Source organism: Amia ocellicauda, chromosome 8 (assembly GCF_036373705.1).
Source record: "Amia ocellicauda isolate fAmiCal2 chromosome 8, fAmiCal2.hap1, whole genome shotgun sequence".
Classification (NCBI taxonomy): Eukaryota; Metazoa; Chordata; class Actinopteri; order Amiiformes; family Amiidae; genus Amia; species Amia ocellicauda.
In genome coordinates, this window is record NC_089857.1 from 26,029,935 (window position 1) to 26,056,652 (window position 26,718).

The 26,718-nt window shown below is 36.5% G+C and overlaps 2 protein-coding genes across 3 annotated transcripts; one reads left to right on the plus strand and one right to left on the minus strand.

The window, feature by feature from the left end:
* The first annotated feature begins 228 nt into the window (after positions 1-228).
* On the plus strand, positions 229-9,378 carry dnajc21 (DnaJ heat shock protein family (Hsp40) member C21). 2 transcript variants are annotated; one of them, XM_066710826.1, is made up of 12 exons: positions 229-691; positions 1,379-1,472; positions 2,036-2,159; positions 2,996-3,124; positions 3,625-3,929; positions 4,640-4,794; positions 6,129-6,219; positions 7,206-7,376; positions 7,827-7,875; positions 7,965-8,149; positions 8,279-8,363; positions 8,806-9,378. In XM_066710826.1, the coding sequence occupies exons 1-12, from the start codon at positions 595-597 to the stop codon at positions 8,977-8,979; spliced, it is 1,659 nt and encodes a 552-aa protein (XP_066566923.1). In that variant the 5' UTR covers positions 229-594; the 3' UTR covers positions 8,980-9,378. The 2 variants fall into 2 exon arrangements, with proteins under 2 accessions (XP_066566923.1, XP_066566924.1); XM_066710827.1 differs by having other exon boundaries at positions 4,640-4,782.
* Positions 9,379-9,763: 385 nt separating this feature from the next.
* On the minus strand, positions 9,764-25,032 carry agxt2 (alanine--glyoxylate aminotransferase 2). The gene is made up of 14 exons (XM_066710828.1): positions 24,874-25,032; positions 23,701-23,789; positions 22,782-22,972; positions 22,038-22,161; positions 18,721-18,815; positions 17,972-18,065; positions 16,630-16,723; positions 14,953-15,053; positions 14,611-14,703; positions 14,160-14,292; positions 13,606-13,694; positions 12,877-13,026; positions 12,050-12,148; positions 9,764-10,597 (listed from the first exon to the last, which is right to left on the minus strand). The coding sequence occupies exons 1-14, from the start codon at positions 24,971-24,973 to the stop codon at positions 10,496-10,498; spliced, it is 1,554 nt and encodes a 517-aa protein (XP_066566925.1). The 5' UTR covers positions 24,974-25,032; the 3' UTR covers positions 9,764-10,495.
* Between the last annotated feature and the right edge of the window lie 1,686 nt (positions 25,033-26,718).

Below are 26,718 nucleotides of genomic sequence, written 5' to 3' on the forward strand. Positions count from 1 at the left end.
ATCATTTTGTTTGTGACTAGATATAAGGATCTCTCTCTCTCTCTCTCTCTCTCTCTCTCTCTCTATATATATATATATATATATATATATATATACACACATCTATACATGTTTTAATTACTAGTTTCAATAGAAATTACAGTCTGGTGGAAGTGTAGGCAACCTATATTTCCCGTTTTACGGTAATATCCCTCCATAATGACGTCACTTAAAAGCGCCAGCCGGCTGTTAAAATCTTGAGAGCCACATTGCCTAAGTGTGCAAGCTTGAGAAGTATTGATCACATTTTTTAATTAAAAGAATAATGAGGAAACATCATAATATTTAACAAGGAACATCCCAAAGTTCCTCTTCTTTTCATAAAAAAAATTAAGAAGCGACACTTCAAAACGACTTTCAAGGAAGTACATTTTGGAAGTTTATTAACTATCTGGAGCTTTGAGGGACAATTTTCAAGTTATATTGAATTAGATATCCTCGGTGGCTGTTCGTTCAGTGTACCACTGCTACATCTGACTTTGGTTTATTTATTTAATGTTTTTTACAACCTCGGAAAGAAGATTCAGTGGCAGCTGGGACTGATAACCGGTCAACATGAAGTGCCATTACGAGGTGTTGAGTGTCAAAAGGGACGCTACGGACAGTGATTTGAAAAAGGCCTATCGCAAATTAGCTTTGAAATGGCACCCAGGTATTTATTTTCATTAACTGAACTGTGACATTGAGCGTGTCTTTGATATGATGATATGTAACCTATGAAATGCATCATGAGATATGTATTGTGCTGGCATTGTTATTACACATTATGAACCAGAACTGATGACACAGCCATAAAATATTGCGTTAAATGTTATGAATACACTTGTATTTACTGAATCATGATGCTTACGTTTGTCTTCATTATCTTCCCATTTCTGTTCACAAGTTAGTTCTTTAAGCAAGGGAGTTGAATAATAGATTAATAGAGTAATAGAACTTCGTCCCAGGAGAAACATGTATTTTCCATGTTTTGACTCTTAATTCCAGGCATCACATCACTAAACAAGTCTTTTCAACAGTAAATACAGCTATGCTGCTGTTTAGGTTTCATATACACTGCAGCATGCGTGAAGGACAGATTGGTGACACTTTCTGGCTACAATTGTCTTTTTTACTTTAATATTTAGGCTTGGGTGAGCAACCAATCTTAAATTGAGTGTGCTCTAAGGCTGGTGTTTGTCCACATGTTTGATTCATTTGGATACAATTGGCAGGTTATTGATCTTTGTCTCTAACAAATTTAATCCAGTGCAATTTATTTCCAGCATAAGCTTACACTGCCCTTAGAAGCTCTTGTATTTAATGGAAACATTTCTTACACTTCTCTTCCCCATTGTAGATAAGAACCTGGACAATGCAGATCAAGCAGCAGAGCAGTTTAAACTGATCCAGGCTGCATATGATGTACTGAGTGACCCACAGGAAAGAGCCTGGTAAGAGTCCCATCTTCCTCAAAACTGCCTGAAGCTGGTCAGGTTTCTCATTTTTTCATGGACAAAAAATTGTTTTTCACTTTAATTTTTTCATATCGGAAAATAACCTCTACCATTAGTTCAGTTTATTTGAATTACATTTTTCGTTTGGACATGCAATACACAGCCATTACTATTTGTATTGGATAAAAGTTACTCTTTCTGCTATGGAAGTTAAAAATCTATATTTAAGCCATGTGTCACGTGCCTGCCAATAAATCCGCAAGAAAATATTAAAATAATTGTAACTGTGCACACTGAATGTGTGATTCTATATATATTTCTGCACCATTGTATTTGATTTACTTTACATAGTGTAAACTCCCCCATTGAAATTGGAGCACTTCTTATTTGTATTAATATGACCCAGGTTCTGCACACTAAGTCCCACTAAGCATGGAAGTGGAGTAAAAGGTTTGCCAGCTAAGGATTTCCTACTTCTCTTTCCCCATGAGAATGGCGCAGTTCAGTGGATAAAATGTTATAGCACTGAGAAACACTCTGTTGCGTGACAACCTTTCCAGGTACGACAATCACCGTGATGCGCTCCTGAAGGGAGGGGTGAGCGGTGAGTACGAGGACGACAGCATCGACCTCCTGCAGTATTTCACTGTCACCTGCTATTCCGGCTATGGTGATGATGAAGAGGTAGGATGGGCCCAAGGCCCAGTCTATGTATATTCAATATTTATTTATTTTGTAAGGGGTTTAAGCTCCTGCTTCATTTTCTAGTCCTTGTCCTTCTTTGTCATCATTTTCCGTTTCTCCTTCATCGTCCTTTTCTTCTCCTTTTCTCCATGTTTTCTTTCTTTCTTCTGCTTCGTGTTACTTTCACTGCCATTATCTTAATCTTTTAACTGCCTATTATTTTTCTTTGGCATCTTTAACTACCCTGGTCTTGAAACACTCCTTAATTCACCAGTTGTCTTTTATTGGAACAGATAATGTAATGGATGTTATAGCAGCAATAGTAGCCATTTTATTTTGTGGTAACATGAATCTCTAGCTGTAGCTTTCTTTTATCTTTGAGAGGTGCACAGACAAACTAATTAATTTTAGTATTTTTCTAGAAATGTCATGTTTCACAGTTGTTTAAGTAAATTGAAGCAGGCCACTAATCTGTTAAATAAGTAAGACAAACTAAATTAATCTAGTACATCTGTATTTAGTACCCTCTTATAAGGAAAAGCTTGCACATAAAATTGTGCATCATTCCTTCCAGCCTTAATATTAAAATAGTTAACACCGATATTTTCAGTGTTTATTACCTGGCTGTGATTTAGGTGTATAATTTACACAGGTGCTCCATTGGTACAACCCTTGTCTTTGATTGCTGTGCTGTTTAGTTCTTGCTCTTTTAGAGGCTGGTTGTTCATGTATGGCACCTTGACATGTTGCTAAAAGGATTTTGTGGAACAACAGTAATGTGTTGTGCAAAAACTGATATTTTACATTCACTGATATTTACTTAATTTTTTCTCCAGGGTTTTTACAGTGTGTATAGAAATATTTTTGAGGGCATCACAAAAGAAGAAAAGGAGTTCAGCAAAGAGCAGGATGAAGACGAAGAGGAGTTCCCAACTTTTGGAAACTCGCAGAGTGACTACGATACGGTAAAACAGACGTTGCACTGCTCAGGTTGCAGCAATTTGTGACTGGAAAGAAAATAAGTCTCCATAACAAGCATACATGCATATTGATAGTTTTCTCTCCACTTGTCAGTTTTTACAAGTCTAATCAAGATGACAAGTATAAAATATCCAACACTCTGTTGGGTTACATGAGCCTGGAGCCTGAAAAGATTAATTAATGTAAAAATAATAATACAGTCCAAGACCCAATTGTATAAATGCCTTGATAGATTATATTCATAATTGGTACAATGGTACAATTGGTGTTGTATTGTTCTCTGCAGAATTTGGTTGTCTAGCAATATATATTTAGTGTTTAGGAGCACTGAAACACATGTTTGCAGTCTTAGCTGTTCTATGATTTGATTTAAGTTATAAAGAGTTAAAAGGAGGAGATATTGTTCCATAGTGATGTTTTTAGGAACACTTTCTCCTCATATTCAAATGATTTAATTTTTTTTATGAAAATGTTTGTGTTACAGGTCGTTCACTTGTTCTATGCCTACTGGCAGAGTTTCTGCACCAGGAAGAACTTTGCCTGGAAGGAGGAGTATGATACCCGGCAGGCCTCTAACCGCTGGGAAAAAAGAGCGATGGAGAAGGAAAACAAGAAGACGCGAGAGAAGGGCCGGAAGGAACGCAATGAGCTTGTGAGGCAGCTGGTGGCGTTTGTGCGGAAACGGGACAAGCGTGTTCAGGCACACAAGAAACTAGTAGAGGAGCAGAACGCAGAGAAAGCCAAGAAAGTGGAAGAGCTCCGACGAAAACAGAAGATCAGCCAAGCCAAGTAAGTGACACTGAATACATGTATAAAATACTGGTATTGGCATAGTGTGCCACTTTTCCAAATGGGTTTCTGTTTCTGTTTTGTTTTATTTTGTTGTATAAGTTTTTTTTTTCTTGCATGTTGCATTCATGTGGATTCTGTGTGGTAGTATGGTATTGTGTAGGGGACTACATTATTGTAGGTATAGTTATTTTAACCTTGTTCTGCTGCACTAGCTATGCTAATATTGCAATACAATAGATTTGCTATAGACCTACAATAGATTTGAATATGTTTGAAACACAAGAGACCAATATTGTTGCAGTGACTTACTAACCAAATGGAATTGAAGACTATGTAATGAAAGCAGGTCTTCTTGTCTCAGCTCTGGTCCTCAAAGGAGATAGGTTGCATAGGTCTACCAGTGTTAAATTAATACATAATAGGTAGTTAATAGCTTGGGTGGAGTGAAAACCAACAGACCCTGTATCCATAGGTTAGTGGAGATGAACACTCCAGCATCAACTTGGATCCTATTTCACAAAGTATTGATGTAACTGCTACCACATTTCTGCTTGTGTTCGAATGATCCCTTACGGAATCCTGCACTGTATTTTATACTTCGGTTTACTTTAATAAGACTTAAAATGTATATATTTTTTAACAACTGTCACTCTGGATAAGGGCGCCTGCTGAGAAAGAAATAATAAATCTGATATGTGTCCTCCCAGGCTGGCAGAGGACTATAAAGAACAGAGCTGGGCAGCCATGTCCGAGCTGGAGAAGGAGCTGCAGCAGATGGAGGTGCAGTACGAGAAGGAGTTTGGAGATGGATCGGACAGCGAGGAGGACGAAAGGGAGGTGCCAGAGGGAGGTGAGCTGAAGGGTCAGTACATACTAACTGTCACCCTTACACAGTGCTGTCAGGCAGTCGGTTAAAATAACTCAATTTGTGGAGCTGAAATCTAACTTGTATGAGTTACAGGACTGCAGATACAGTGTCAGATTGTGTCCCAGAGGACATTATACACAGCCTGGATGAAACAATATGGAAATGAGGAAAGTGTATTTTACAGAATAGCTTAAACAGTCCAACCCTGAGATATGCAGGTGATACATTCTTGTAAAACACAAAGTTGAAACCATGTATCTCAAATCATTTGGTCTAGGGAGAAGAAAAAAAAAAAAAAAAAGGGTATAGGGACCAGTAACTAAGATCTTACTTTGCCTTTTAAAATCACATTTCACAGAGAACAGCTCTGAACAAATCTGTACAGCCTATACCTGCTGTCAGTGAATGGCTTGGTGTCACTACTTTTTCCTTCACTCCCAGCTAATTCATACAGAGACAAAGCTTTAGTCCTAATTGCAGCGTAATTGACGTTTGTTCCTTTTGTATCAGTCATTTCATTGACCCAAAGATTAACGAGTTTCTCAGCCTTATCTAAGGATTTCTTGTTATCAACAACTCTCTGTCTCACAAGAGGTGTTGTTGTCACAGTGTCTAATGTTTTTAATGGTACGCACATTGGATTGTACAGACAAGCAATCGATGCAGCTCTAATATCTTTATTAATAGAGTAATAGCAGGCTGAGGCCACTATCAGGATTTTTGTAAAGTCATATCTTCATACAAAATATTTTGATGTTCAATATCATTTTTGAGAGGGTGTGCACCATATCATTTTACCATATGATGTTGATAACTGTCTCAAAACACAACAAAACAAACACAGGATCTTGTTTTCACAAACCTATGTTCATTTATTTTCAAGAACTCCCAAGTGAACAAAAAATGCCACCACTGTGTATGACAGCTTTGTAGTTAGTGAATGGCTCACCATTTTGTTTGAAGAATGATCATGATCTGGATGCCCTTGCTCTTTGCAGCACTATCAGTAAAAGGGCTCATTCATGGTATGGAATGAAAGCAAATTAGACTACAAATTGGACATGTTTAGATGGGTAAACCCTTAAATGACCAGAGAAAACTAGAGGCTCTACCTTCTCTTGGAACTAATGCTTTTACTGTTAAAGCCAAACAGGAGTCCCTTAGATGGACTACTCTAATTCTAAGATTCTCCCAGAACCCACAGCCAACCTCCACTAAAGACATCCTCTCAAAAACAGAGGTCATATTTAATGTGAGGCTGGACAATACAATCCTAAAGAGTTAACTCTGTGGATTGAAGACTTTCGGTCTGTATATTTGAATTCCAGATATTGTGATGGATGGAACCGATGAGCTTGCTGCCTATTATGATGACCTTTACTGCCCAGCCTGCGATAAGATCTTAAAAACGGACAAAGCGTAAGTTATACTACCAGTGACTTCCTAATTTTCTTTTATTTTCTTGAAAGATCATCTTTCTATCATTATTATTCAGAAGTACAAAATTCTCCTAAAACAGAAACCCAAACATAGTTGTCACTCACTGCTTTGGCTGAGAACAGTGCAATGTTAAGGAATCTGTTTAAACTTTTCACAACATTTTAAATTCTACTCTCAGATAGGTAAACTGCTTTATAAATAACACAACTGTTTGTATATTTTGATAGACATTAGGTTAGTCTTATCTGTCAGAAGTGTTTACATCTCGATCAAATACAGTTATACAAGTTCAGTTCACCACATGCCATGAAAAGTCATTGATTAAGTGTCCAAATTCAAAAGTTGATTGAATATATAGAAGACAGTGGTTGCTTAAGTGCCCTCTCAGACAGTAGTTGGTTAAGTATTCAAAAGATAATGGTTGGTTAAAGTACACTCTCTGACAGTAGCTGTATACAATTCAAGAAACAATGAACCCTAAGGCAGAGACAGGGGTAATAATTAAAGTAGCTCCCGGAAAGGGCTAAAGGCAAACTAATAATTTGCTTTATAGACCAAACTAAATTAACATGAAACAATAATGTAAGAAAATAATAAAATAAAAAAATCCCACTACAGAATGAATGTTTAATAAACTCTGAATACATACCACTCTTATATAAATATAGTTGAATTAGCAATATTTATAAAACTAAATTAATCCTTGAAATGAAACCGTTTCAAGGGTAGGGTGTGCATACCTGACTATGGCTGTGACTGTGTGCTCCATTATTCTGAAAAATATGGTTTACATTTTAATATTATTAAAACCTTGCTAGATATTTGACATTACAATAAAATCCAATATGTCAAATTTTAAATATTCCACATCACATGCACATTTATTTGAGATGTATAAATATAGAGAGCTTCTCATTATTATATCCATTTGCTGGTTTGATGTATATATCTTTTCATTGTAACAGCATGAGGAATCATGGGAAATCAAAAAAGCACAGAGAGATGGTAGTGTTGCTGAGGCAACAGCTGGAAGAGGAGGAGCTTGCTCTGAGCCAGCAGTCTGAAGAGAATGGGCTGAAGGCAGAGGAGGGGGAGGAAGAGGAGGAGGACGTGCTGGATGAGACCCCAAGACAAAAGTATGCAGCTCTTATGTGGGATTCTGACCCTTTGAAAGTATTTGTATTTGATCAAATGTTATATCAATTGATTTGCTACTCTGCTCATAAAGGTTATTTTCAGCAAGTGTATGAAAATTATAAAAGCCAGGGCTGGCCAACCCTGGTCCTGGGGAACCATGTCTTCTTGCTTTTGTTATATTGAAACTGTTAACTACTTAACTAATTCAATTACTGGGATTCATAGGCACAATTACCATGTATTCAATAATTGATTTAGATCTATGAAACATGCAGGGCTGTGGTTCTACAGGATTAGGGTTGACCACCACTTATGTAGGCAATGCAGTGGTTTAGACTTCAGGTTACCGTTTCTCTTAAGTAAAAGGACACGTTGTTATGGTGAACAGGCAGCAAGTCATGATTAAATTAAAGACCTGTAGTTTGAACCGCATTGTCTTTATCATGCAGGCTCTCTAAAAAGCAGAAAAAGAAAAAGAGGCAACAGAAGGTGAAACAAGTAAGTTATTCTCATATTGAAATATGCCTTTCAATGTGTATTTCTTGTAAAAAAAATCAAATACAATTGTGCAAACATTGCTTGCCTAGAGCCCATCAGAAAGTGAGGAAGCACCTGCTCCCGGGCCTGTTCAGAACCAGACTACTCCTGAGGACAGCCAGCAAGCAGACGCAGAAGGCAGTGAAGAGGCACCCCCCTCAGAGTCCGTCCAAAATACAGAAGAGGTTGAAGGCGATGGCAAACTGGAGGATCCATCACCTGCTGCTTCAAAAAGGTCGGCTTCCTTTTCACAGTATCTTTCTAGGTTTCCAGATTGTGGAAGTAAACTTTATTTTTCCAGGTTTTGTGAAATAAGGCTTTCATTCTCCTATTACATCTTGTTTGTTTGTTTGTTTGTTACCAGTTCTGGGAAGGTTAAAGTAAAAAAGGCCGGGAAGGAATCAAAAAAAGGCAGCAAGTCCCAGGGAGGAACAGATCAGGTCCCAGAGGTTTGTAATTTACAGTATATCTTGTTATTTCCCAGTGCTTAGTTTAGTAGATTCATTTTTTTAATTAAGTACCCCAAGGGTTTTGGATAAGGGATTGTGAACCTGTATTGACATTTGTCAATGATTAATTTTACTGCTACTCAATGTATTTTAATTTCAGTTTTATTTGCCCACAAAATATAACTGTTATTCATCCACAGAATCTCCAACTATGGACATTTGTTTTTGGTCAAAACCAAACTCTTACCTTTTCTGCATTTTAAAACTTCACAAATTAATAGTCATGAACAAGAAGTGCACATCCAGGATGATCTGATGATATGGGATTGTGTGAATCTGATGATCAATTAAAAAAATAAATGTGGAGAAACTTGGCTTACATTGAGCTCAAGGGGTTATACTGAGAAAATATAATAAACACATCATATTTTTGTTTTTGCAGAAGGAAGTCAACCTGCGCTGCGTTACTTGCCAGTTTGAGTTCCCCACTAGGAATAAACTGTTTGACCATCTAAAGACAACGGGCCACGCTTCAGCAGTCCACTCCCTGCCCTCAGCCACGGCCAGTGGGCCGTCAGCAGGAAAGAGCAAGAAGGACAAACGGAAAAACAGATAACCAGCTGAATATGAAACAGCACAGCGCTGAAAGACTGCAACAATTAATTCTGAAACTATTTTAAATACTCTGCATCAATCTGTTAATTTATTTTAGAATGGACACAGAAGAGGATGAGACATCTTTGAAGGGGAGTTGATTTTTTAATACAGAAAGGAAGTAGCCTGTGTAAATAAAACAGGCAGTGTTGACCAAGATAAGAGGATTTCATTTTGAACTTGTATTTGGACTTGTTTTTTTTTGCTCTGGGTATTATGGCTTTATCCCTCTTGTGTGAGTATATGGATAAGTCAGCCTTCCCTAAGACTGATGATCAATGTCCATGTAATATCTAAATCAGTCCCACAGAGTATGTTGCCCCATTGCCACATATACTGTATTAAAACCCTTTTTAATTCACTGCTCTTTTAATCTTCTTTAAATCTAAATTCAAGAAGCAGATTTGTCCACATGTTATTCCTAAACCGATTTAAAAGTTGTTATTCAATCAGTTATTCAATAAATGGCAGTATATCCAGATTCCTAACAAAAAATTATATATAAAGAAAAAATAAAGAACCTATATTATTGCTTCAATAATTGTAGATGTAAGCTAGCTTTAAATATTAGTAGAAGAGCCTGCTGTATTTTAAGAAACTTGTCTGAACTTAGCCTAAGTTTTAAATTCCCCTGCTGGTTCCTTGTTTATTAAATGTGACATTTTTTATAATAATTTGGGGTGAGGTGATGAAGAACTTACATTTTATTTCAGATTTACAGTAAGGATATATAAATCACCAAAGTGTAATGTGGAGGATTAATTTTATTACAAGTAGTTATTTATACATCTTTATACATGGTTTTGTATATGGTAGAAAAACACAGTAGGAAGACTACATTAGTTGGAAAACTATGGCTCAGATTAATTCCAGACAATACACATGTCAAAAGTAAATTCCTAATCCAAGACATTGACAATTTCCATTTTGTCAAAGTCTAGTAATTTCCATAAATGTATGGTCTGTTACTCTGGTCCTGGAAAGCTAAATCCTATAACTCTGGTCCTTAATGCAGCTAAGCTATGACTGAATCAGACCGATTTCATTTCCAAATGAATACCTGTTTTTCAGGTACCCACTCATTGACAATTTAAAGCTGCCTGTAAGATTTTCAGGAGCATGGTTGTTGATCCCTCCATCAATGGTAACATTGCAACACTGTATATAACTAGCAGTATAATATACAAATAAATTGTTATTGTAAATGTGCTTCATATTTGGTTAAATGGCAGAAGGCCTTGTACTTCAACAAGATTAAAATCAATCAAGTTCCTATTTTATTCAGATTAGTTTGTGTATGACATTTCGTTATAAATTAATTCTGAAATCCCCCCCCCCCCCCCGAGAACCTTTGAAGGTGTGGTAGATAAGAGATGTGAGCCTTGAGTTACACAATTCATACAGTACATCTCTTCTATGTAATGTATGGGCTAACTCTTCCTTCTTAATATGAGATGATAAGACTTGCCCGAATACCACTATCTTCTCTCCATTTGCTTTTGCACGGCATGGCTGAAGACTGACAGCGCAAAGTCAACATCTTCTTTAGTGATGCACATAGGGGGCTTTATCCGGAATGTCTGCAATGGGAAAAGGGATGTGAGGAGGGGAGGAGGCATGCCACGATCACCTGCTAGTAAGTGGAAAAGATAAAATCCATACTGTGCATCACAGCACAAAACTTAAACATATATCATATGTGGAAATCCAGGTATTTTGTTTACTTTATTAACTAATTAGTCCAGAAATCTGCAATTTTGCGATCGTGAAATTTGCTGCAGAATTTGCCTTCTTATGCAGAATTCTCTGCCTCGTGAAGAATAAGCCACTTTTTGAATGATAGACCAGGAAAATTAAAAATGTGGTACCATATATAACCACTAGTTGTCAATAACATTACATAAAGTAAGTAGTACCTATTTTCCATTTAATTCACCTTTTCTAAATGATCTCCATCATGCATTTTTCTATTGTTTGATCTGCTATTATTGTCATAGGAGGGACAAATCTAAATAGCTTAACTTTGCCAACACGATCAGTTATCCATAGAGGCGGGTTTAAAACTGAAAGATAGTGTTGGTTCAAAAAGTAAAGTTGGAAATGTATCAGCTAAACAGAAGGCACGGGAGCACATAGATCTTCACAAGGATGGTTCTGTAGCGCTGGTTACTCCCAGCCCAAACTAATTTTAAAACGCCACAGGACTTTGGCAACAACCATACATAAAACTGTCTTCTGAAGAGCGAGAAAAGGTAGATAGCGTGCCCTGTGTACGCATGTGCACAGCTACCTAACGTTAATATGTTAACAAATGTATAGCTTTTATTATATTTAAAGTTTTTAATTTACAGTAATGCCATCTAAAAGTAATGTTTATGCATTTACAGTTAATTTGACTGCATTTTAAAATCTGATTATTCAATTCTATTTGATTTTCATATTGATTTGTCATCAATGATTGTCATTCAAAGTGGCAATCATATATTTTCATGTTTATTTTGAGACTTTAGACTTGAAACTTGAAAATTGTATACAAATTTAAGCAGTCATCGTCTCAGTTTATGCCTTTTAATTGTTCATTTCATTACACAAAACATTTTTTTTCTGATCTTAATCACTGGTACAGAACTCCGCAGAAAACACCTTTTTAAATTGCAGAATTTAAGAAATATTTTCACAGATTTCTGGGGGGACTATTTAATTACCTTAACGATTTTCATCACAGGTGATTTGTCTCATTGGGGCCTGATTTCCAAAGCCAGTAAATAATTTACTCCTGAGGAAGACCAGCTGTTTTAATACAATTCTTCGTATTCTCCAGTTTTTCAAATTAAGCTACAGCACACAGGCTTATAAGTATATATAAGCTGTACGTTCGGTCCTGTAACTGTAATAAACATATGTACTGCCCTTACTGGTTACTTAATCCTTTACAAGCTTTGGAAAATTGGGCCCAAATCTTTCTTAAATGCTCCAGTGTGTGACATTTCTAAACTACCCTTAATTAGTTTGGAAGAAACAAATTATCCTACCTGTCCATAAAGTCCCCCTTTTCCAATCAATAGGCCCATTTCTTTGCAGTCTTCAAAAATCTGGTTCACCTCTGCTACAGGCAGGGGGTCACGGCTTACCTGCAGAAAGTCATGTCTGTCATTATTGACATTATTAACTATTATTGATGATTACAGAGTGCATTGCACACGTACTATCGAATTTGCATTCCCTGAGGAGAGCATCTCTAGCGGCAATACATCCAGAGCACCACCAACCTATCTGGATATGAAAGCACTTTGATATTAAATGGGAGTGTTTTTTTCTTTCTTAAACTTTTAAGGACATTTCAAAGCTCTCATCAAACTGTTTGGCAACAAGTGATTTCAAGGTTTTCATACATTCAAATATATATAAAATACATTAATGCTTCCCAGTCTGTTCCAATTGAATTATGAAATAGAAGTGCATCAAACCATACTTTTGTTTTAGAAATGCATTTAAATTGATCAAAATTGGACAAAATATCCAAATAGTTCAGTGAGCACACACATATTTCTAAAGTGTGTATCCGATAACTAGAAGAGTTAAAGAAATAGACGAAAATAAATGAATTGCCAAATCCAATGAGTGCTCTTTCATCATTGCAGAACTAAAGTGTGGAAATTGTTTCATTTGGAAAATTATTGTCGCTAATGAAACTCAACTGAAAGATGTTTTTGTTGTATTTTAATCTAATGCACTAAACTTTCCTATGACCAATTTATGTTTTCAGATTGGATCAATACAATATCAGCAGAGAAAGTTGAAGCTAGGAGTATAACAGGAGTGAAATGAAAGCCAATATATAAACTGATTCGTTACTTACTTTGTCCTTAACCATTTCCACCCCAATCTGTAGTCCCTTTCCACGTACATCACCAATGATCTCATATTTATCCCTTAGGTGAGCCAGTTCAGTTAGGAAATACGTGCCAAGGGTTGCACTGTTTTGCTGTGTCTTATCCTGTTCAATAGTCTAAAACAACAACAAAAAAACTATTATTTTTAAGAACCCAAGTATGGCAGAGACTGTTACCTATTTAAAATGCCTATTTTGAAACCCCTTATTGATAGATTTTATATTGAAATGTAAAAATATGTACTTTTCAGTGATACAGGCTGTTTCTATGAGATGGAAATATGAGGTGTAATCCACAGTGAAGTGCTATCAGTACTGCTATGTGTATTGCTACAAAATGTGGGACCTGGGCATCTGCTGCTGTCAGATGGGAACATGTTGGCTGTGATGACTTATTTAAGATGGCTATGTCTGGTTACAGTTTTAAATAGTTTAATATCATTGTGTATCCACATTAAACAACAAATCAAGGTCCAAAGCAGGGACTGTTAAATTAATACAGTATTAACCAAAACACTCTATAATTTCACTCCAGCCACACCACCTTCAAAGTAGTCATGACACTACCTTTACTGTCATGAGTTTTCACCAGCGTGTAACCACAGCCATTGAGGTTGTGCTTTATAAAAACAGAAACAGCCATCAGGATTACTTTTCAAAATAAAAAACAATAATTCCAAAAAATTACAAACTAACATCAAGCACTGAAGATGCAATCGCACAGGCAAGTGGACTCCCTCCAAAGGTGTTGAAGTGTAACCCTTTAGCAAATGACCTGGCAATCTCTGAAATTCAGCAAGAGCAGTAAAAAGAAAAAACAAAAGGGTAAATGAATATCTACAACAGTAAAATTACAGTCGGACCTTCAATCCATATGTCTTCTGCTCCCTGTTTATTACAGTGAATAACATGATTTGTAAGTGACAGAAAATTGGTTAGGCGATAAAACCTTCACGCCTTTAAAAGCAAGTATGTATATCCCCACAATCCCAGAACAATAGATATGTACAAAAAAAAGAGTCTGGACAATGCAGAGCACTGAGGATGGTCACATGGCCGCACTGTTCACACGGTTCATAGAATATTCTTGCTAGCTCAGATTCATGCCTGTATTTCTGTTCATAAAACAAACATGTTTTGCATGATCATCTCAAATGTCTTTTAGGTCACTCTTTGGCTTTGCGGTGTGAAGATCTTTTAAAAAAAATATTATTATTATTATTATTATTATATTTATTTTTTTGTCTCACCTGGTGTGGTAACAACAGCTCCCATAGGGAATCCATTTGCAATGCCCTTTGCCAAGGTAACAATATCTGGAACAACATCATGAGCTGTAAATCCCCAGAAGTCACTTCCTGTACGGCCAAATCCTGTCTGAACCTAGAAAGGCAAATAAGACGCATGCTGATACTGTCCCCATGCAAGAGGTGTAAAGATAATTGAATGCATAGAATTGCACTGCAGCTGCAGCTCTCTACTTAATCTATTCTAAACTATACGGAACATTTCATCAAACAGTTAAAACCTGTTAAAGGCTATTCAATAATTGGTTTTAAAAGGTATATTGTGAAAGTATACAGGACCATCATTATTCCAAATACCATTTAACAATTGTAATAAACAACAACTTCAACAACTATGAAGCAGTGGTCGCCCACCCTGATCTTGCTGCCAAGTATTCAAAGCCACACATCTGACCTCATCAGCAATGCAGACCCCTCCTTTTTCCCTGATGAGGTTGTAGGCCTGCTTCAGGAAGTCCTTTGGATACTGCACAGCGCCACCAACCCCCTGCCAGAATAGAGCAATTCTGATCATTGGCTGCACTAGCATAAGGTCTCACTAACCAAGGCGATGAAGTATGAAAGAAGGTGTACAGGCATAATTTAAACAAGTATGTATTAAAACAATTATGTAACAGTACATAGACCTGTATCATGTATTTTTGTCAAGCCTGTTAGCTGTTTGTGAAAAATGTCACACTGGATTCTTAACAGTAAAGGAGGCTTGGATAATCATTTTAGGGCAGGGTGTTCATACCTGGATGGGCTCTGTGAAAAGCCCAGCGATCCGTTCAGGGACACTGGTGTTGAGAACGTCTTTCAGCTGCTCAATATACATGTCGTTTGCATTGCAACAGCCTGTTATTGAAGAGAAGTGTTCATGGAGATAGAAAGTACCTGCTTGGAATAATACTCATTTATCCATTACTTCAAACACATTTACATGAAGTTTTTACTAAAGTAAAATAAATTAGTATTGATATTTTTTTAATTATTTATTGAGCTTTGCAGACAAATTTTAATTTTACCACAGACCATGCATCAGTCGATGAAAATAAAGAGTGTAGCTGGTAAGTATAATACATGGAAGTACTACAGTGCCTATGTTTAGAAATATTCTGGATTTACAGTTACAGCAGACTGAATTCACTTTCACATTGATTCTCAAATCAAAGCTGCAGAGGTGAATGGCGAACTAACACTTCCTCAGAAAATCACAGAGAAGTGCTTTGCCTGAGTACTGATCTACTGTTATACACCTGAATCAAATGGTCTTTTGTAAAACAGCAGCACTCACCACTCTGAATGCAGCCCACTCCATTAATATATGCCTCTCTACATTAATGGAGATGAAGCTAGAAATGGACAAATGCTAATCCCAAAGGTGCTTAATCATGGGTAAAGTCCCCCTACACATTCACGAATCTAGAACACAGTTTACAAGAGCAAAATCTTCATATTTTTTAAACATTTCATATTTTGTTCACATCAGTCTTAACTTGATTTAAATACAGAAGTGCTTTCTAATAGAACATGATCAAATATATTTGATGTGTCAATTGCAACGAACTGAAAGCAGCATACTATCTGGAGATGAACCCGTGGTTTGTACACAGCTCGTACGTTTTAGTTTTTGACATTGACAACATATTTGTAATTTATGAATAGTGGCAAATGCTGGCAAATATGACTGACACCACAGCAAAAAAATTATAATAAAATAAATGATAACCATTGTACAAATTGTCAGTTGAAAGGTTTTATTAAATACAGTATTGTTAAATAACTGCGAATATCATGAAACTGAAAGCTCTACATGAATTATTACCCAGCTGGAATTGTAATGCAATATAATATGATGGTATATATGTTGTATTGTATGTAGGCTATAGTCGACTTAGTATTAGTATATGCCAATATAGTATATTGTAATGTATACCGTGCCCGGGCAGGGATGTGCCATAAATATATTTTCGTGGCTTGGCCCTCTTCACTGACTTCACTTCCTGTTTGATAGCATAACAACAAACCTAATCCTTAGTACCACACTAAAGCTGGGGATCAGCTAGTCTCCAACTTTCCTCCGCCTCTTTTTTCACTGCAATGGGTACTAATTTTAGTACGCAGTTGGGGATGATCCTGAGATAGTACCGTATTACCTAGTATGCAACTTAGTACAGCGCGCCATACTAACTGCGAGTTTCTTGCAATTGTGATCTATGTGATCATGTATATATTTATTGTTATTGTTTTGGGAGCAAACCTTCAATCCAAAAAAAACTTTTAAATGTTATTAATATTTCACAGAGTTAAGTTACAGTGAAATGCAAGAATTTTTGGAATTCTGTGGAATTCGATTTTCTCAGAATACTGTAAATCATTGAAAGACATTGCACTTTGTACATTTGTACATTGCACTTAGTCACGCATGTACCTGGGGAGCAGTTACAATCTCGAATGGTCTGGACAGGAGAATCTCGGCAGTGGCTTCCACCCCAAGGACCTCGGAAAACATCAGGACATATAGTCTGGGGTGAAAAGCAAGAAAAATTACATAATTTAAAGTTTTTTTTTCATTTCTGCCTAAAGACCAGGGAGTGTCAGGTTAGGTGGACACTGTCTGCAGTAAATAACCCAGAGGGCCAAAATTAATGAAAAATGAGCACCATCCTCAGCAGGAAGTATCCACATACCCCCTTAATGTACAGGACCTGGAACCCTCAAGAGAACACATTATTTATTTTACATTGCAAATTCAAAATATTGTTGTAAGACAAACTGAAACTTGAGGGGGGGGGAAGGGGGAGGCGGGAAATGATATTAATCTAAACTACAGGATTAATAATATTCCAGTCCTTTAATGGGACTAGTGGTGTTCCCTAGGTGTCTGACTAGATAGAATACAATAGAATATGTCTTCAATTTCATTTGTTTTGAAGACAGTAAGCAATAAAAAACATTAAGAACATTAAAACACCTTTTAAAAACAAAATAAACCATACACGTTCAATCACTTGAAACATACCAGGACAATACAAGAAATACAAACTGATAAATCACTTTCAGCATTACCACCTTAAATCATAAATACAATCTGATCGAAAAGGGCCAATCAATCGATACAGGTAACCAAAGACACACAATACATGTAACTCAGCTGAGTTTATTATTCATAAACTCAATATCTGAAGGGACAAATGATTTCCTGAACCTATTATTTCCACACCTAGGAAAGCTAAACCTGTGCCCTGATGGGAGCATGAAGAGGGTGCTACGGGTCTGATAAACTAGCCTGTGCCTTCTGAGTGACCCTCACTCGATTCAAATCTGAAGATTGTGGAAAGAGACACCAGTTATCTTGTGACACAGCTTCACAATGTTCTCAAGCTTATTTTTGTTCTTGACACTTATGTTACCAAACCAGCAAATCATCGAAAAGGTCAGAACAGACTCAAGAAAGAAAGAATTAAACAGTTTCATCACAGTCTTGTCCACACTAAAACTCATTAATTTCCTTTAATTAACACAACTAAATCAATGAACATTTCTTTAGTTTTAGAAATGTTGAGCTGAAGAAAGGACTGGTCACACCAACTTACAAATCTCCCAATAACCTAAAGAAAACTGATTCGATCAATCAGCCAATCAGACCACAGGAGACAGCACTCCAGCCCTGCACTCAATTAAGTGCAAATAAGCTGCCCTACCACAATAAGGCTAAGGGGCTACTGAACTGCCTTCATACAATGCTAAGCACATGCACTGATAGTACTTACAGTGCAGCAGCCGAGTCCAGAGGGGATGGGGTACTTATAGGGTGATTGTGATGTTAGACCCATTGCTTGTGGACTTCCACCATGGTATGACCCCCTTCAGAAAAAAATAGTGGATTATTCTGCTGATACAGACACAATACACACTACAGATTGCTAAAACACATGTGCACAGTGACTGTACATATATGATACACATTGAGACACACATGGAACACATTTCCTATATAATGATAGGCACTGAATCTAGCCATAATTAGATACACTTGAAAAGAGATACCTACAATAAAATACATTTCAAAGGCTGAACACATGAATACGTGGAGCTCCTAACAATCACTTTTCTTAACAAGCAGCATATCTACTCTGGGGGTATGGTCAGATACTGAACTCTGAAATCCAAAAGTGAATTCAAAGATTCAAAATCATTTCAGTTCTTGCCACACAAAACAGTACACTATTTGTAATTTAATCTTTCCTCCTTTAGGTCTGGGTAAACAAAATTACACCTTAGCCAGACTGTAATAACGTTTAGTAAACATTTAACAGTTGCCACTTAAGTTCTCAGGTTTAAGAATTTCCCTAGGTAATGGGGTTATAATGATACAAAACTATGAATGAACAGTTACAGTGGATGTAATGCTGCCATATTAAAAATTTAAAAAATAATATTTATTATAACAAAGTCACTTTCAATTTTCAAATGGAGAATGCAAGGAATCTTAAACTCCACATGGCAGGGCTCGAGTTACCTTAAGGTCATGATGTCAAAGTTTCCTGTGTGCAGCCGTGCCATGAGCATAGCAAGGTCATTAGACTCAGAACCACTGTTTGTAAAGTAAACAACCTGGGGAGACAAATAGGATTTCAATTGTTTTCCTACACTGGTTGAGATATTCTGAGCAATCTCACAGTAGAAATTAGATTAATTTACATTTCTGTCTCGTGTTGGATTTGCAATTTTTTTGGTAATTTAATTTTTTATAAATATATATACCTGTATATGTATTCTTACTATAGGTTATCGAACGAAAGTTGCACTTCTTAGTACTGAAGTTAATCTCTATTTGATCTGCTTTTATTGTAAAATATACATTTAATGTAAGTCACCCCGGTTAAGGGTATCTGCCAATTAAAAAAGAAAACCTAACGCAACAGATTCATGTAGGTAATTAAATTAAGTATTGTACGAGGTACATGTATTTTTCACAGACCACAACAAATGCATTGAGACACACTTGTTTATATTCATTTCTTATTACTACACAAATTATACCACTTGTAAACGTATGCAGACATCATACTTCAGCGACATAAATGCAGTACGATCTTCTACATTTTTATTTACTTATTTATTTGTAAGTAATTTAATTCCTGACAGCTTTTCACAACTATCACACACACAGGTGAAGCAATAACAGAAACTGAACTTTAAAGGAGATTATAAGGGTCAATTATTTTCCATCTGAATGCACACTCAACCACTTTTGTGACTCTGTTGCTGTCACTAAGGAAGGGCTCACCATTTTTTCCAAGGGGCACAGTTTCTTACAGGCCTCGCAAAATTTGGTGACCCCCCTGTAAATCAAGCAGGTGTTTTCCAAAAATGCCCAGACTTTTACTGCTAGTGTGTCCCCCTCCAACCTGCATATTCAACCACTTTTTGTGACTCTGGTGTGTATTTGCTCTCAATAAGGAAGGGGTCACCATTTTTTCCAAGGGGCACAGTTTCTTACAGGCATCGGAAAATTTGGTGACTCCCCTTTCTCCAAAAGTGCCCAAACTTTTACTGCTAGTGTATGTCTCTCTCACCTGAATAATCAACAACTTTTTGATCAAACATATTTATTAGAGGAATAAAGAATGAAACATAAAAAGGAATCACAACAGAAACTTTGCCCTTTTCATTCCCCCCATAATATCATGACTAATTAGAAACTTCAGTAGTATATATAATAAAACGGGATTCAGGCCAAACCAATAAACACTACACACAACTTAACACTCTTAGACCTGTCCTCTATCATGTATTTGTCTTCTGCTCATATTATAGATGTGTAAATTCATCATGCCCATTTATTTGTCTTTAAAAATGCAACTAATCATTATTTGGTAAAACAATCATTCCCGAGAACACTAACCTCTTAGTGGCCACCAGATATTGCAGTCTCTCATGTGAGAAATAGTTAGAACACCACCACCACACTGTTTCACTAATGTAGATTATGTAGTTTGTTGTTCATGTATGCATTTAACTTAAATATTCTGCTTCTTATTTTTTCTTTTTATTGTGAAACATCACTATACTGTACCGTGGACAATAATACTAGATTTACCTGGCAGTGTTGCTGCTCACCCAAATAAGCACAATTAAATGATCAATTCATATGCAATAAACATGGCTAGATTTAACAAACTCACACAACTTTAACTGTATTGTCAATTTTGAGAATTTGAGCTAAACCTAACTTTTTAAAGGCAGCTTCATGAACTGGCCCCCAAATTAATTTGTGCAGTATATTAAAGTTTCATTATCACTCCCATCAGTATTAACTTTCTCATACTGTCCTATTACCCTATAATATACCTGATTCTTCTACCTGGTGGCTTCCGGATTATGGCGATGGATTCCCTTTAGGGGTAAAAGTTACTTGCTCTGCCTACAAGCACATCCTCTGCAAACTGATAAAATAAAGGTTCATAATCATAAACTAGTACAAGTTATGTGGATAGTTTATTTATATTACATCAAGAAAGTGGCTGTATCTGAATAGCAGTTCAAAAACTGATTTACAGGGGGAGTTTGGAATAAATGGTGACCTTACTGACAGCAAATACACACCAGAGTCACAAAAGTGGTTGAGTGTGCATACAGATGGCAAATAATTGACCATTATAATCTCCTTTAAAGTTCAAAGTTTCTGTTATTGTTTCACCTGTGTGTGTGATAGTTGTGAAAACCTGTCAAGAATTAAATTACTTACAAATAAATAAGTAAATAAACATTTAGAAGATCGTACTGGTGGAAAGAGTACTGAAAAATCCTACTCAAGTACTGTTACTTTGATTAAATTTTACTCAAGTAGAAGTAAAAGTACTGGTTTACAAAGTACTCGGAGTAAAAATTACTTAGTTACTTTTAACAAAGCATTGTCACATCATCGCTAAGCAAACACTAACACACATATATACACACACACAAAGGTGGGTGACAAATTAAAGGAGAAACCTGAATAAATGAGTGGAGGAACATAACGAATGCAGATACCTCCAAACAGGTGTACTGCATGATACAATTAAGCAGTTAACATCCTATCATGCTCTGTGGCATGTATACAAATGCTGAACAGGCCCAGTTGACCTCGATTTTGGATCAAGATGGCAAGAGGAAACGATCTAAGTGACTTTGAAAGATCGGTCATTATTGAGGCAATAATGGCAGGAGCTTCAGTGACACAGACGCTCAACTGGCTAGTGTTCTCAACAAGTGGGCGAGTGCATGTGTGGGACACCAAGAGAACGGTACAGGCCTGACTGCTTGACCCCTACAGTGATAGGGTCCGGAGGCTCTGTTATGCTGTGGGGGCATTTTACTGGCATGGTTTGGGTCCACTTGTCCCCTTAGAGCAGTGGTTCCCAACCCTGAGTCTTAATTGAAAGGGTAAGTTTGGAATCAGAGTTACAGCAAATAACACACAGAGGAAGATCTTCACACTGTTGTTTCATTCTTGCTTACAACCGGAACAACAAAGTGGATTTAGATATATTTAACAATATACTTATTTACTGTGTAATATTTTACCTCTGTCCAGTAATGTTAAGAGCATTTCTCAAAAATATGTACTAGTTCCCTGCACCACTTTCTCCCACTCACACTTTTTCTCTTACCTTGCCTTCCCTTTCTGTAACATTAATAAATAATTTCGAATTGCCCTTTTTGGAAAGTAATGGAATCATATTTTATAATCTAAATTTACTGACAGGTAAGCATTACATACTATTGATAGGTCTATTCAAATCCTTAAACATGTTTTATCAGAGACTTTATTATGCAGAGCACATTATGTACCTTCAGTGGATCTGGGAAAAGGGCTGCAAGTTTTTCTGAATACTCGTGGATTGGAGAATGCACATAGATGTGCGTTGTGTGCCAAAGATGTCCCATTTGTCTCTCGGCTGCAGCTCTCACCTTCCTGATGAGTAATGTGTAAAACACAATTATAATACACTTCACAGAGGCTCACAAAGAGTCTTTTCAATAGTTTTATAAACATACAAACACCAAAGAAATATGTATTGTCATTGATCTTTTTCCCTACTTCACAGAAACATTTACTCACAAAGATTCTTATAAATAAATCATGTTCAATGTTTTTTCCCACCCCATGATACTAAAAAGTCTGACTGTAGAGCTAAACCATGTCACTTTTCAGTTACATAGGCAATGAATATGTTCCCGATTTGTTTTTCAGTTATTATTTAAGGTGTCCTTTTACAGGTTTTCCTCTAACATATGTTTTCTTAGAAAATTAATTAGTCACAGTTAGAGTGGGATTAATGGTTCTCTAATTTTTTACTTTAATTTCTCACTTCCAAAAAGTTTCAGGTGGACCGCATGGCCTGAATAGAGCTGTGGGGAACCCTCCATTATATTGATTCCACTTGAATCTAACATTTGTAAGCAGGTATTATAGGAGAAAAAATAACATGGTGGTGGAAATGACAGTGAACAAATTAAACACATCCATTGCAAATGGAACTGATTAAAAAGGTATATATCTCTACTCATAGAGTTAATAACCAAAGACCTTACGGGTGACAGTGTCCAACGCTGACTGTGGCTACACCTGCAAATAGGTCAAGGTATCGCTGGCCGCTTGTATCCCATAGCCACTGCATATAGCCTTGGTGGACATATAAAGGGCTCTTGTAATAGGTAACCTTATTGATCATTGGACTGCAATTGAGATTCCGTATCTCCATCATTCGTTCTCTAGACATCTCCTGCAAGAAAAGGGGATATCACCAACACCATGCAGGCAGTACTTAGACATGGAAAATGGAAGACAAAATCATCACTGAAGTGTTAGGAAGTTCAGTGCTCCTAACAACATGGGGTGGACAATTTGGATTTCTTGGAGGGGTATGGCATGAGACTGACTGGTATGATGGACATTTTAAAATGTATGTAATTTATATGAATTCATCGGCACTCACATACTATTTTTCTCAGGATTGTATGGAATAGAATAACCCTTTCTGAAGTGATCATTTGTATTTGAATTTAAATCTGTTCTGCATTTTTCAGCGGGAACGACGTGCATTTTGTAATCACCTCAGAATGCTCCTCCCAGAAATCAAAAAATAGTAGTATGCAATTGTCTTTTAACTGTGCGATTTTTCAACCAGTTCAGCATAATCTGGATTTATCACCATACCTGTTCCATCTGTCTTGACCAACCAGATCTTGTACCATTAGACCTCTAATATAAACAATTCATGCAAAATACAGTTTTTGGTGTAGTCCTGTCTGCTTTAAAAATAAAAAAAACAGAATGCAAAAAATATTGATATACCCCAGGTTTGGAGTCATTTTCATGTTAGTATTTTTTATAAAAATTCCAGACATTCATTGAATTAAATCAGTACAGGTTAAACTTTGATTAAATGGTTGATGCTTAGCAGTATATACCATCACTTGATTCGACATTAAAGTTATTTTAGATACCAACCTTATACTCCTTAGGTTTAAAGCTACATGGAGGCATTTCCAAGATATTTGGTGGTGAGTTATTTATTACAGACTGCTCACATAATGCACCTATGAAAAGAAGGATGTCATTAAAGTTAAATTATCTTTAAAACAGCCTACTTCATATATCGTGTACATGTAGAGAATCACCTGCGTAACTGTTGATTAAATTATCTTTACATTTTCAGTCTTTACAGGGAAATCTTAATTAGGGGTTGTGCAAACACTGGATTGCTACTCTGAAACATTGGACTACTACTAGAAAAATCTATGGACTTAATGTACTTATCAAACTCCTCGAGTTCCTCCTAGGCACCTAGAGCAGACAAATCTGTGTACTGTATGCATTTTTTCAGTTACATAAAAAAAAAGTTTCAACCACTGAAATCCTAAAAATGTACATCCTAACAATCAAACAGTACAAAAGAAACAATCAAATGGAAAAAAATAAAATAAAACAATCAATGCAACGTTCACAAACATTTAAAAACACAGACCAAAACATAATTGCAATCAATTAAAAAGACTTGGAATGAATGTCCTTCTCCTGGAGGTGGCAAACCATTTATGGGATTTTAAATTCTCCAATTTTCCAGGTATTTAAGGATTCTTCCTTGCCCCATTTCCAGAATGATAGTCTTTAATCAGGTTCATTTCTATCACTTTAAAATGTTCTAGAAATGTGTACAAAATGTATTAGAAATAAAAACTAAAATAGATTGGTTGGATAAGTGTCCATCCCTTTGTAACAGCAATCCTAAACCAGCTCAGCGGGTATGCACGGCTTTTTATATAATTTGATCCTTCACAGCGGACAGATACATTGACACAGATACATATAATCATAACCAGCATAGACGTTATCAAACAAGGAGCGATTATGACTTTCACTCAAAAACACCAGCGCACCGTTAAACGCCGTCTAATAACAAGGCCACGTTTTAGTTCTTTATTACTCGACTGATATATCATACGGTATGATTACAAAACAATATAGCAATACAAAATGTATCACTATTATTTGACCACAATTCTTTTAAAGAACAACACGCAACAAATGCATATTCAATATTATTAATTCGATTATAGTTCAGGGATTTAAAATGTTTTTTATTCACAGTAATAATTATAACGGATTTATATTTGTACTTACCGCTGGACCGGTAGAAGTTAACTAAGGAGTTGAAGGCGCTGGCAGGATGTTTCCTCCAAGCCCAGCAAGGGGACTTCATTCGAGAGGAGATCTTAAACATGTTCCCCGATGTGAAAGCAGCTCCACAGCTCCAGCTTCACTGGGCGATGTCTTGTTTCAAGTTGGGAAAACTTGTGTGGTTTGAGAGGAGGAGCAAAAGTGTCCAATGAGAACTTGGTGAACTGTAACTCTCCACTTTAACAGCTGGGAAGGGGGTTTCCTGAGGGGCTGGGAAAGGACAGGCTTAAATTGACAAGAGACTGTTTTGTGGAAAGTAGTTTTTATATCTCAGTTTCTACACAAATCTTGCCAGAACCCTGTTAACAGCTTTCTAGAAAGATCAAGTTAACTTAAAAACAGTGATACTTGAAAGACAGACTGGGATGCATCACCTTATTTAATCAAGTCTGGCATTATGATTTACTACTATAAATAACAGTTCTCCCCTAGTCTTTTTAACCTCTAACACAGATGATGCCTGCTATGTGATTTTGCTCATGGCAAGATGTGGAGTGATGTGGTTAATGTTATTAAAACCCTTAATGTGATTTAAACCCTCTGCTGGTGGCATGGCGTTACAGGGGGGATTGCTGCCCTCACATTAACATATTGAGCACCTCCCCCCTCCATGGACAGATGGTGAACGCAAGGGTCAATGTGGAAGGGACTGTTTCTGTAAAAAGCCCAAGAATGTTTGGGGAGGTCAGTGTTTTGCTCTGCAACCCCCCCACCCTTCTTTAAATGTTTTAGAAATTATTTTAGATTCGTTTTTTTTAATAATCTAAAGTAATAAAATGTGTTTGGTCTAACCCTTGTAAATGTAAAATACTTACTCAATAAAAACAGTACTGCACCCCCCCTTGTTAACCATTGTCTGTCCCACCCTGATTAGCACAGTAGGAGTATGCAAAGATCTATGTTAAAGGTCCACTTACCAAGTCAGTGTTCTGGAGAATACTTGGTCAAATGTGCTAATCCAAATAGTGAAAAACTATGTACATACAACCATAAAGCACAGTTGCTCTAATGAGATTGGTGGCACCTTCTGTCTGTAACCAAGGCTTTAAATTTGGGCACAAAAGGTGTGATGGCCAGGTGAACACTGATGCAAGTGTTCATTGGTGACTGCTGTGGTCAGTGCTACTGTTTTGCTGTTTGTTTGTTTTTTAAGTTTATATGTTATTTTTACACTCAGACAGGTTTTATATTGTGTATGTTGTTTTACAATCAGATGGGTTCATGGAATTATGTTGATTTTGAATATAATTGTAGTAATTTGTACATCAACAGGGGGGCTGTTCATGTTCATACATTGTAACCCTGGTAGAAATCTTGTACAAGATCCTGTAGGATCCTCCACAATATTGTTTACATTGGAGTGGTCATTTTCAGAAAAAAAAACTTGTCAGAAAAGTCACAGAATTAGTTTTATGAATCAAAACATAAACATGCTCGCATATTGTATCTTTAGTAAATAAAATCAGTACACACACAAGCTTCTTAGTACTTTTTGTATTATTCATATTACATTGTTTCTATCTAAGTCAGGGGTACTTAGTCAGGGGTCTGGGGTCAGGGATCGGGGTGGGGGGGGGATTACTATGTGTGGTAGTTCAGTGGGCTACTAAAAGGTAACCTGTAATACAAACTAATTGCTCACATTTTTCATTAATGAACATTTCCAATAATACAGCATTAAAGACAGTGCTAAAGGTCTAGAAAAGAAAGACAAACATGCCAAGTAGATACATTATGGTTCTGTAATCCAGATCAGATATTTGGTATTCTGGATGATTTATCTGCCCC